The 13347-nt window shown below is 35.1% G+C and overlaps 1 protein-coding gene across 1 annotated transcript in view; it reads right to left on the bottom strand.

Moving 5' to 3' along the window:
- Positions 1-13347, bottom strand: part of LRP1B (LDL receptor related protein 1B) — a 1792829-nt gene that overhangs the window by 729000 nt on the left and 1050482 nt on the right. The window contains exons 14-15 of the mRNA XM_030883038.2: positions 11760-11949; positions 9073-9195 (exon numbers count right to left, since the gene is read on the bottom strand). Coding sequence (XP_030738898.2) covers positions 9073-9195; positions 11760-11949 — 313 coding nt within the window. The remainder of the gene's footprint in view (positions 1-9072; positions 9196-11759; positions 11950-13347) is intronic.

The following is a 13347-nucleotide window of genomic DNA, read 5'->3' as shown; positions in this document are numbered from 1 at the left end:
ATGGGACTCAAGACAAGGTGGAGGTGTAGAGACTTCCCTGGTGGCACAGTGGCTAAGAATCCGCCTGCCAATGCAGGGGACACCAGTTTGAGCCCTGGTCCGGGAAGATCCCACATGCTGCAGAGCAGCTAAGCCCATGTGCCACAACTACTGAAGCCCGCATGCCTAGAGCCCATGGTCCGCAACAAGAGAAGCCACCACAATGAGAAGCCTGAGCACCGCAACGAAGAGTAGCTCCCGCTCGCTGCAACTAGAGAAAGCCTGCACACAGCAATGAAGACCCAACGTAGCCAAAAAATAAATAAATCAAATCAAATTAATTAATTAAAAAAAACACACACATTAAAAAAAAAGGTGGAAGTGTAATCTGGGATGTGTCTGACCATCTCTAGGATCAAGCTTTTCTCTCAAATCTCTAGAACTGACCATTGATAACATGCAAATTTCCCTTATTTTGAGTTTTGTTTGTTCAATTAGACCTTAAGATCTTTGAGGGTGGTATAGTTTCTTTTGACTCTATATAAGCCCAACTTAGAACTGGAACTAGTAGTTTGATTACTTTCTACTGTATAATTATTAAGCCTAACAGTCAATAGTCTCTCAGTGTTTTTTAAAAAAATTTCCATCAGACGAGAAACCTGATTTGAGATGTCACCAGCTTCCTCGCCACTTAAGTTCAGCTTTAAGATTTTCTGTAGTCTCTCTATAGTTTACTCCAAAGAAATAGTAAGCCAATTCTGTTGTTGCATAGCTTGAGGATCGAAAAACCCAAGAAACCATTGATTCTCTTCTGATAACAATCCTACCAATTTAAAAGGCTTAGCTTTCATGGGGTCATTTGATCAAATAACTCAACCCACAGTTGTAAGGAATGATCAAAAGTATCCATATACAAGAGTGAAATTATAGTTTCTTCTAAATAATTATATCTATATTTAAGAAGATTCGTTTGTCTACGGAAAGACAAACTACCCTAGAAAATTGATATTTCTAAACTAAATATTCTTAACATAATCAATTTAGAGAGAAGGTCTCTAAGTCTACTTAGGCTTCAAATGTTTTTCAAGTGATATGTCGATCATTACAGAATAAATGCAAATAGGAAGAATTTCCAAACTTGCTTTAAACATTGTTTCAAACGTATGTGAGTGGTCAGTTATCTTTAAATGTTTGCTCATATAAATGTGGAAATTTTCAAAAACAGATGACAGTGATGTCTAAGGTTTCATTCACGTTTTTCATCATAGGTTATGAATAATTGCTTGAGAACCAGTAGAGCTTACCTCCTGAGATAACTTTTTTATATCTACTGCATCTGATAAAGATTTATATCAATGTCATTCAAACATATCAATATCACTTGTAACAGCAGTTAGGCATTGCTTATATCTGTAATAAGAGATGCATTAAAACATATACAAATATTTTTGATGTTTTAAAGTTTGTCTACAATTATTCTAACCCCTGTAATTTGTTGGAGAGGCATTTCTCCATGGTGTTTCTACATGTCTTGTGTCAGCTTTTATTCTGGACTTTTTTTCAAGGATGTTTATGCAGCTAACAGCCTTGGAAGATCGAAGCAGAGCTTCCTTTCAGAGCAGAGAGCAAGTCTGTTTCTTGACCAGGATAGTAAAGGTAATGTCTCTCTTCAGGGCAAAGGTTGGTCCTCACATGATGTGGAGGTGGGGTAGGGCAAGAAGAACCAAGGTGCACATGAAACTTCAGCAACCTGCTTTGCCATGAGTAATAAAATCCTTTGTGTCTGATCAAAGGATTGAATGTCTTCTGTCTAAATCTATGAAACGCTGGTGGGCTAACATGCTAGATTGCAATTAGGGGAAAATTTAAGACCCTTCATAATAGTAAAGAATTTTTTTAAGAAACCGGATTCTGATTTTCAAAGTCTCCCAGGGCGTTCGGCATCAGCCCTAACCCAAGTCTCCCAGATGGAATCAGTTGTTATATCACAGAGAAACCATGATATCAACGCTGCCTAGGTTTGCTCAGGATACATAATGATAAAAGACAGGTTATTTTTGAGCCAGCAATGTCCATTATCACAATAAAATTTAATGTGATAGGTGATAATCTGGATAAGATGGCAGTTTAGACATCCCAAAGCATGGTCTTTTTCTCAGCGTTGACCTAACTGTGGAACTGGGTAGCAACATCATCTATCCTAAGATCCTAGCTGATGGCCAGGCAATCTACCAACTTTTGCAAGAATCAACAAGATGATGAAGCAAGTATATCTGGCATCATTAAAAGAGGGAATAGCATTCATAAGAAAGTAAGATTAGTGTTCTGTACACTTTGTACAAACTTCTATAAAGGAGTTATTTTATAATTAACTTTCACACATCTAGCTGTTTTTATGAGGTCTTTGAAGGTAGGAAGGATAATGCCACATACAGAACAGAACAGTGCCTAGAACAGAACTAGTTGTAGAGGAGATGTTCAAAATTATTTGCTGCCCAACTTACTGGAATTAACAGAGACTGATCATTCTACATTACAGCCATTATTGTAATGAGAGATTCTACCTCTGGAGACTGAATAAATACTTCAGGAAAACACTACTACTTCAACTGGCTCAGCAGCTAATGCTCTTCTCCTTTCACCCAAGTACATGAATGAAGTTAGCTTAATTTAAGGGAAAAAAGACTGAAATGTAGCTAGAAAGAAAGAAAGAGTGATAAAGTTCCCCGCCAACCAAGAAAGCAAACATACAGGAAAAGCTCCATGTATGTCCCTTGCTTCCAGTGCTCAATGTGACAGAACCCATATTGCACTTGGGGATGTAGGCACAGCCAGAAAGTGCTTTCCATATATTAACAAATGCTATTCTTACAAGCTTTGCTTCAGAGTCGTACTTTGCACTGTGAATTTGAAAACTGAATTCAAAACCTGTAATTCTACAGCCAGGGTCACTTCTAGTAAAAACATTACAACATTATCTCACCAGGAAGAAAACTGACAAAGTAATAAACAATCCTTTAATTTAACCAGGATCAGAAATAAAATGACATGAATCATGGCATGCCTGGCAAGGAACTGCCAGTTCTCACACATCCTATGATGCCTGCTGTTAGAGCTGTGGAATTAGAAGGTCTCTGCATGACTTGTCAATACACTGCAAAGGGAAATATGCACTCTAGAATTAATTATTTTCTTTGGTAAAAACTGCTAGAGCGATTGCTAGAGCTAATGTCGAGATTCAATGAGGTAAATGAAGAAACCTTGCTAATAAACCATTTTTATTTTATTTTAGCTTTGAATCATCTATTTGGATCTCAGCCCAGCGACTGGATTTAATAACATATGTCCCTGGCCTTGTTTTATTAAGCTATGGTGCCATGAACAAGTGTCTATATTTCTAATTTTGCTTTTCTTCTTTTCAACCTCAGTGTGGTAATCTATTCTAAGCTGATTCTTGTCTCCTCTCTCAATTGATAATTTGCTCTTGACTATATCATAACAGCATTAGTCCCAGGACAAAAATAAAATAAAGTTTCCCTATTGTCCTTATATGTTTCATATTATGATATGTTTTTTGGCTTAACAAACTGCATCTTGCATTTTGGGAGTACAGAATTTCTTAACTATCCCTTGATATGAGCAGGGAAAGAGAAAAACCTAAAAGAAAACTTGAAGTTGTAGTTTGCTGGATGACTCTGGATAAGATTGCCTATACTGGAAGGCAGCATGAAAAATGCTGTTACGGTTTTGGAATTTTCTCCTTAGACCACAGCAGGATGACGTTTCATTAGATAGAGTGGCCTTCTGAGCAGCAAACCTAAGTGGTACATAATCTTCCTACGCACAGAAGGCCATACATATTCATCTGGATGGGGCTTCTAAACTTCTTACTGCCTTAAACTTTTTATTACACATTAGACTGCATATATCCTAGAACATAAGGCTTGTCACAGCTGAACAGATAAATGGCTCAGCCATGGTGGAGCACTGTTTTTGACGAGTAATGTATCTGGTGTTCCAGAAGGTGAAGGAGGTCACAGAGTACCACTGACATATAACTGTGCAATGCTACCCTTGGATGACCAATATTTGGGGCAATGTTTAAGTTGCTTTCTTGGGACTAAGACATATTGGAAAACTCTGTTCTTTTTCTTTTTCTGTCCAGGCCACTAAAGAGGCATTTAAAGAATTACTATGTTACTGTCTCATTACCCTAGACAAAATTATGCTGCTATTTTAAAAAAAATAGTGACTGTCATTTTTTTATTTTTGTAGGAGCTTAACTTCCTTTCTCAGGATTACTCTTGTCCTCATTTATTAATTTTCTATGCTATGTGATTTTTCCCTACAAAGGCATCAAGATAAATTAAAAAAAAAACTCACTTGATAATTGATCAACTGGCTTTCCATATGCTTCTCCAGGGCAGTAAGTTTCCAGTGACTATGCTACACCAGGCCTCATTTCTAATTATGAGAAGACTTGACCATGACACACGAAATTCACAAGGACAAAGAGTCCAGCCTACTCTCATTCTTGATTCCTTCCAGGCATGGCATTAGAATTCATCCTCAGTCAATCACGTAACATGCCAATATTTTTCTGCTGGGTGAATGCCTCTTCTGGCATTGCCTTCTGCTACAGGTTCATTGAGAAACAACCGTTGGTGTTTATTTCTGGCGTGACCATCTGCCAATGGGTTTTTGTTCATTTGATGCCAATTCACTGAGGATGACTGAAACCAGGATGATCGTATCTCAGTGGTTGCAACATGTATTTTTGTTTTGCTCACATATTAGATTTAATCCAGATTAAAGAGTTAATCCAGTTGAGACCAGTTCACAAAATTATAATCTAGCCTGAACTAAATCAGAAGCCCAGAGAAATCAACATTAATGAGAGGTGAGCGACACACTGATATCTGTTTTGCACTATACTCTGCAACCACAAACTCTATTTGTAGTCCTTTTGCACTTTAATTTCCTCATCTGCAAACTAAGGCTGAAATTTCCTTACAAAAACCTTTACTAATGAATAGAAACTGGAATAATTTATATGAACACACTTTGACTTCTTTTCAATAAATGAGTTACTATAGTATTTCTCTTGATTTTTCCTATTATATTTGAAAGGAACCTAGACAAATTGCATGCCATATTAAAAATCTAGTAAAAATTTTGACAACTAAATGCAATAATAAATTCTCAAATAAAAACTCACCTGTTTTTGTTGATTTAACATTGTTTAGTGTAACGACTATAGGTAAAACAATCTTCTTTTTTAATCCCCTTTTTCTGCATTGGGATTAACTCAGCAATGAATTATAAGTATTAAGAAGACACCAGTAGTCTCAGAAAACTTTCCTTTAATTTTCACCAGATATATAATCACATGTGAACTATCATAACAAATCACCTAACATCAGCTACATGACCAATATTGTGTACAGTATTTCTTTACAAGCCAAAAGCCACCTAATTTTTATTTACACAGAGATATCCAGTGATAAATCTTTTGTATAATCAATCTCAATATGCACATATATATGCCAACTCATAAGGAATCTGTAAATTTTTAACGGGGAATAAGAATGAAGGTAATAGGAAATATAATTTGGAGGCAAACAATACAAGTAATTATAACTCACACAACTAAAATTAAAGAACTAATTAGAAAATTTAAAGAGTAAAAACCATCTAGATATTAGTACCTGATGTATAAACTCTCCCTCCAAATTCCCATGATGAAAACAAAGATAAAGAACGAAAACTCACAAGACCCTTGAGAATTCAGCCTCTTGATCATTCTATTGACACTATCTTAAGTGAATTTTGACGTTTTTGCAAGACCAAGAAGACTAGATTTAAATATTCAATCAGAAGCCTCTCTAAGTTATACCACTAGAAACTGAATAAGCTTGTCTATTTTTAGGTAGGGAAAAAGGCCCTTTGCTCCTCCAGTACTGACTGTAAGGTCTGTGCCTACCACAAAAAGGAGATACTGCAGTGTTACTTTCCATCCTTGAGAGGGATTCTGGTGGTACAGCAAAGGCAGGATGAGACCTGGTGGAGGTCCACAAAGGTTACTATCTGTGTGTGTATGTGCGTCTGTATGTGTGCATTTCATCTGTTCAAATGTCAAAATCATTCAGCTGGAATAGCAAAGGATCTCATTTTGTACCAGAAAAATAATCTTAGAAGAATCTGTGGGAGAAATTAAACTATGAAATGAAAACATAAATCATACCATTTATCCTGATAACTAAGATAAGATTTAATCTACCAGGCAACTGGACAGACTTTATGCTATTCAAAGCAATGCTTAGCTTAATCCCTGTCTATTCCCAAACCATGGGTCTCGGTAGATCTCCTCTCTTCTGATGCAAACAACAACCAAATGGAAATTACTAAATAATGCCACAGAACAAAGGAAGGGATACCATCTGATGAATCAAAGCAAGTACACCTCAGAGAATTACTTTCTACAGGAAAATATATAGGCAATTTTTAAAATACTACTAATAATGGGAAAAAAACCTTGCCCACGGGTAACATTCATATTTGTGCTCTGAAGTATATTATCTGAAAATCTAATTAAAGAATATTTCTCGAATTTTGAAGAAAAATTTGTTTGGTCAACAATTAATATCCAGAAGAATTGCTATTCACATATAAAGGCAAAGGAGACATATTTGGAATACAGAACTCTACAATATACATTTTTTGTAGTCATCTTGAAGAAGTTATTTCAAATTATACTCCATCTATCCTATACATCAGTGAAAATTAATAAACAATGAAGAACTAAAAGTTTGAGTACTAACCAATACAACTAGTGAAGCACTGATCCAGGTCTAAAAGAAAATATTGTAAAGTTGATCAAAAATCTATAAATGTTAAAACATCTTTAAAGAGACTTACTGTTTGATAATTCAAAATAATATTCCTTGTCAGAAATCCTAAATTATAATAAGAACTGAAATTAAGGAAGATGAAGAGAATAGAATGAAGGAAGCCAAAGTCCTCATCTCAAATAGTTGAAACTCAAAATTATAGAAATATAACTTAATTGGTGATATTATTCCAAAGGCTTAAAGAAGATGAGAAGATATAACAAACTAACCATGGACAATATGGTCAAATACAAAAGGAATCATAAACAGTACAGTAACACACAAATAATATATAATAATGTATCAGAAATAATACATCAAGTAGGAAAAGGTGACAAATAGCTTAAAAAGCAGTCATTAAAAATCATATTTACAAAAAACATTTAGTTACATGGTAAAATGCTTATGCTCATATTAAGTAAAATAAGGGACAAAATAATTTATATTAGTATGATCCAAAATTTGTAAAGTACAACATAATTAAGAGTTCAATCACCAAAATGAAACAATTTAGGATCTAAATTCCAAATGTTCTACATACTAATTACATGAACTTCTAAAAGTTATTAACCTCTCAGTCTAAATTTTAAATCATAAAATGAGATAGTAATAGTATTTTCCTTATATGATTATTGTAAGGACTAATGAGAATCATGAACCTTTTCTTTTAAATGCCACATCCAGTATAAGAATTCAATAAATGTTAACTATGATTATTATTAGTAGTAGAAAAAATAATAACTTCTATGATATATAATTATAAGGATCCCCATGAAAATGTCCTAGAAGCTTATTGTTGAATAATGGCATTATAAATAGATTTTTCATTAATGTTTTTATATTTCTCAAATGTTACTATTTATTAAATCAGCTTTAGAAATCCACATTAAAAATTTTTTTTATCCACATCTTTTCTTCTCTAAAAGAAATAAGACATCACAGATAAGCTGAAGTCTTCTTTGTTACACTTATTTTTTCTTCTGCCTCCCAGAGACATCATTATAACTAATGGAGAAATACATGAAATATTTATTCAACAGTTTGTGATGGTAATTTTATGTGTCAACTTGACTAGGCGACAGAGTGCCCAGATTTGTGTCAAACATTACTCTGTTGTGTCTGTGAGAGTGTTTTTGATGAGATTAACATTTGAATCAGTAGACCAAATTAAAGCAGACTGCCCTCCCTAATGTGAGAGGCCCTCATCCAATCAGCTGAATAGAAGAAAAGGCCTACTTTCCTGCAAGTAACAGGAATTCTTCCTACCTGATTGCTTGAACTGTGACGTTTTGGTTTTGGTCTCGGTTTTCCTGACTTTGGACTCAAACTGAAACACTGGCTCTTCTTGGGTGTCAGGCCTACAAAGCATTCAGATTGGAACTACACCAATGGCACTCCTGAGATTCCAGCTTGCTGACTGCAGATCTTGGGACTGTCAGCCTCCGTAATGGCAAGAGCCAAAAAAAAAAAATCTTCTTCTCTGTCTCTATACGTGTACATCTTATTGATTCTGTTTCTCTGGAGAATCATGAGTAACACACAATTCAAGATTAAGTCATTCCAGAAATATTTATATTGCACTCAATATATGCATGGCATCGTTGCTGTCATTGTGCTTAAGGGACATGATGTGTGTAGACAGGACAAGTTTCAAAAGGGTTACATTGGAAAAGCAAGATGAAGTAAACTGAGGAAGGTCGGCAAAAGTTAATAAAGTGCTTTTAATCCAGGTCAAGCAATTCAGTTAGTTCCCTATTTTGATAAAGTGTAGAAATTCCCCGGAAGTCTCTTTTTGCCTCCTTTCTTGCTATTCACCACCAAGTATAGATAACTGAGGTTTCTATGCTATTTAAAGTAATAAATATCTATGTAACCAAGAACTATGCATTTTTACTTACAACTACTGATGGTGAGGTTCCTTAATTTCAAGAAATATTTTCTTCTGTGGCACATACTTATTTATAATTTTCACTAAACTAGATGGAGCAGTGACAGGATACTCAGCTAAACTTCATCATTATCGTTATTCATCTGTGTATTAGATATTAATTCCATTGATTATTTATAGTCTAAAAAGAATTATACCTAAGTCATTACCTGAATTTCTCTTTTCAAGTTTGATTTTAATTCCTTTGGTTTCATCTGCTTCTGTGCCTCAGAAAGACACCTATAAACAATGAGTGTAACATGAAAAGACACTTACATGTGCAAGTGGTCCCATTTTCATCTAAAAGTTGATTATCAGCACAAGCACATACTCGGCCTCCTGGAATGGCCAAGCACAATGTACTACAGCCTCCATTATTTACCCGGCACATGTTGTCACCTGCAAGAGGAGGGAAGAAAATATGTCAGAGAACTCTGATTGCATACAAGGTTAGCTGGTTCAGGCCCATGTTCTTTCCAGGAGATGTACATGGCGTAAAAATGTACACGTACACACACACACACACACACACACACACACGCCACCAATAATACCTATTTATTAATGTAATAAGGATTCCTGCTGAATCCTAAATGAGATTTAAAAATGTTTGAAAATATATGATGCATTGGTAGATAAGAGGAATTTACAAGTTGGTTAGAAGAGATAGAGGTTTGTGTGCAGAGAGGTAACAGGAGAGAAAAGGACAAAGTGGACAGAATGGTGTCTGTCCAGGACAATTTCCTAGAATGGGCCCAGTGTATGCAAGTTTGAGCTCTTTAGAAAGTAGACCACCGGCACTTGGAATGTGCCTTTGGATCCGAAGTCAACAGAAAGCAAACACTGGGGAAACGGGTGGGATTTTCCTTCCTCTTCTGCAAGGAGTACATTGGCATGTGAGTGCATTGAGGAATACAAGGAATGCAGGCTATCTGTAAAGCCTGAAAAATGAGCATCCTTGCTGGTACCAGGAGAGTGTACAGTACACAAGGGTAACGTGTTGTCCCAGTGGACCTAAACAGCAGAGGCACTGATAAGGCACGCGGTTGCTATCAGTAAAGTAGGCCTGAGGGAAAATTCATAAAGGTGTTATTCATGAGCATATGTGAGACACTCCTGGACACTCAGATAAAACTGAGGTAAATTTTTCAAGAGGCTGGAGAATCTGTTTTATAAAGGTGTAGGTAAAAGTAAATAAAATTTAGGTAGTCACCATTTGGATGCCACTTATTCCTACAAGTTGGAAAGGCAAGGAAGAAAGTATATTTTCAGGTCCTGATTTTCAGAAGAAGAAAATGTCAGGACTTGTATCCAAGGGCAAGTCCATTTTACAGTAAGTCAAGGCATTTCTCATCCCATGTGTTGCATTTAATCAATGAACTCTTTAAAGCAACTAGAATTTTAAAGAACATGAAGACTGTGAAAATGTCCTGCAATTTGGCAGAGGGGAGTTCAGTGACGACATTCAAGATGAACAATTTTTAAAGAAAATGGAAACAGGAAATGTGACTGTATACTGATTAGTATAATGAAATCCAGAAAACTAGTGACCGTAAAATTAGAGGGAACAGCAGTCCTGCAAACAAGAGCCTGCAGCAGGTGAGGAGGGTTGTTGCTGTTCATAATGTTGTCTCCAGTTCATTGTAGACAAACTACAATTGTGGTGGGGCAGCTGACGTGAACAGAAAATATTACCGTTTGATCTATCCAGGCAACTGCCTCTATTCTTCATTTCTTGTCCACAACTATAACTTATACCATCTCAAATAATTAATTTTTATTCTTTTTTTTTTTTTGAGGTACGCAGGCCTCTCACTGTTGCGGCCTCTCCCATTGCGGACCACAGGCTCCGGACGCGCAGGCTCAGGGGCCATGGCTCACGGGCCCAGCCGCTCCGCGGCATGTGGGATCTTCCCGGACCAGGGCACGAACCCATGTCCCCTGCATCGGCAGGCAGACTCTCAACCACTGTGCCACCAGGGAAGCCCAATTTTTATTCTTTTTGAAGACAATTTTATCTTTTATTAGCTATTGAAACTTCTTAGTTTATGTACTTCCATTATTTTATCAAATTGCATTTCTATCCCAGTGAGGCAATTTCAATACAGTAGAAAAAAGTGAAGCCCTTGAATAAGATAGTTTGCTTTACAAATCTCTGATTAAGCCAAAATATCTTCAAAAAAACTCTTGTTGTTAGGTAACTTCCTACTGCCAACATACACACTGAAAAAATTTAATGTTCATTAAATTTTCACAAGGATATCCGTATTAAAAAGAGAAACAGTGACTATTTAGATTCATAACCAAAAATCTACCACATAATTTACTAAACTTTTTTTTTGTTTGTTACCTAAGTTCTGAGTCATGCTGTTTGTGGATGGCCTAATAAATATTAATAACTGATGTAGATAAAAAGATACAAGAATATTATCTGATTTTAATAAGATATGAATATCATGGTAGATTGTTTCACTTTTATAACATCTAAAATAATTAAATGTTCCTTAAATGTATATGAAATTAATCAGATAAATATACTAAGATACTTTAAAAAATACTATTTTCCTTGTATAATGTATTTTTTAACATTTTCCCATAATGTTCCTTCCACACTGAAAGTTTTTCCACTGCTCACAATACTGACTCTTTGAAAACACTGAGGATTTTTTACTTCAAATGACAGCCGTTTTCAGTGAAGATGACATGAAAAAGGAAGTATTTGGAGAAAACCTTGAACGTCACTTAAATAGAATTCCCAGAGTTACTCACTCAGGATATTTTGAACAATAAATAATAAATTTTTATGGTAACAAAGTCTAAGATTTGAGTGACTTTGGAGTGACTAGACACCTTTTATCAGAAAACTTCAGCAACACTGTCAAAATAAAGTCTTTATGCAACCTCTTGAAATATTATTATATGTGAAACTAAACTCAGAAGCAATTTTATCTGGTTTTTAATACCTTGTTGCTTTTGAGGATCATAAATCTGAAGTCCAAACAGGGGTGGTCTTTCACGCCTCAGTAATGTCACCTCATTCGTTATCAAATCTAGTTGAAAAATGGAACCATTCATATAATCAGTCCAGAACACATAATTCCCATGATGCGACAGTCCAAAAGGATGGTTCAACTCTTTCCCACTGTAAACAATCTGTAAAATATAAACACATTGTGAAAAATCAGACCTGACCTTTAGAAACATAACCAAATATTTAGAGAAGCTGATATTCAAATAAGTAGAACAGATAATGATCTAACTAATAACTTACAGTTTCTTTCAGTGTATTTGAAAAATGGATTTCACAATGTGAGCATATTTTTTTGTTTTTAGGACATGTTATTTGAAGGAGACCATTTACATTTCATCCATTTCAATTCTCTCATACATGGCATTATATATATGGTCAAGAAATGCAAACATTAAAATGACCTTGCCTGATACTCTTCCCTATCTCTTTTCTTTATGATATTCCAGTATCATATTCTGGCACAGAAACTGATCTGAGTAATTAGTGGCATTATGTATATTGCAGTATTGCTCATCCAACAGCCAAGGGATACAGCATGGTCTAACAACACTGGGAGTGGAAGGAATCCCTCTATTCAGTTGGATTAATGCAAACTGAAGAAATCTAGGCGATGATAGGGAGGAAGGTAAAATTTTAATTTTGAACATAGAAACATTTATTGGTAGTAAACAGATATACAAGACTCCTGGCTAATTTTAATTCCACTTGTCTTGATATATCCTTTACATTCCCGTGTATTTTGTGGTTGTTTAAACTACACAGTGGAGCAATCCTGTGATAAGTTCTGTTTTGCACGTAAGGCTGTAGAAGAGAATAGGAATCATACCCCATAATAATAATACTTTTTCGTTTTTCACAATTTATAAAATGATACTGTATACAATATGAAATAGCCTTTTGGACTCAATTCATCTAATATGAGAGGATTGAGCAAGTTATCCAAATAATATAGGGTTAAAAACTGAAATTTTGCTCCTTTTATCTGAACTCTTCATACCAAATTTTCATATGTTGAATAATTGAGACAGTTTATTATTTTTCTTTGCTCACTTCCATGTAGGCTAAAATATGCTGGCTAATAAAGTGCTATGTATACTGTGTACATATCAACATCTTCAAAGGGATCATAAATATTTTTTAACACCTCTTAAGTATGTGACATTAGGTTAAAAGTAAATCAATTTTATTTATTTGGGGAAAGACATTTAAAGTACTCTTAGAGTTAACCAATGACTGAAATGGTCTTAACTGATTAGTACATTATATTTCTCAAAGAGAATACTTAATAAATGGGCTTGGCCAATTGTGCAATCTTCCTTTCCAAAAAAGAAGAAAGTGTATTGTCAAAGGAAACATTTTGGTAACTTCTAATATTCCATTTTTCTAAATATCATTTAACTAAACAGTCAAAGCCAGTTCATAATGTTATATGTGCTTAGGTGATTATAAGACAGAGTACAGAGGCGATATTTTGCCAACACAGTCAACTTCATCCTCGATCTCACTGAAGAACTGCAAAA

The sequence above is a fragment of the Globicephala melas genome, chromosome 7 (assembly GCF_963455315.2).
Source record: "Globicephala melas chromosome 7, mGloMel1.2, whole genome shotgun sequence".
Lineage (NCBI taxonomy): Eukaryota > Metazoa > Chordata > Mammalia > Artiodactyla > Delphinidae > Globicephala > Globicephala melas.
This window is presented reverse-complemented; position numbering and strand designations above follow the sequence as displayed.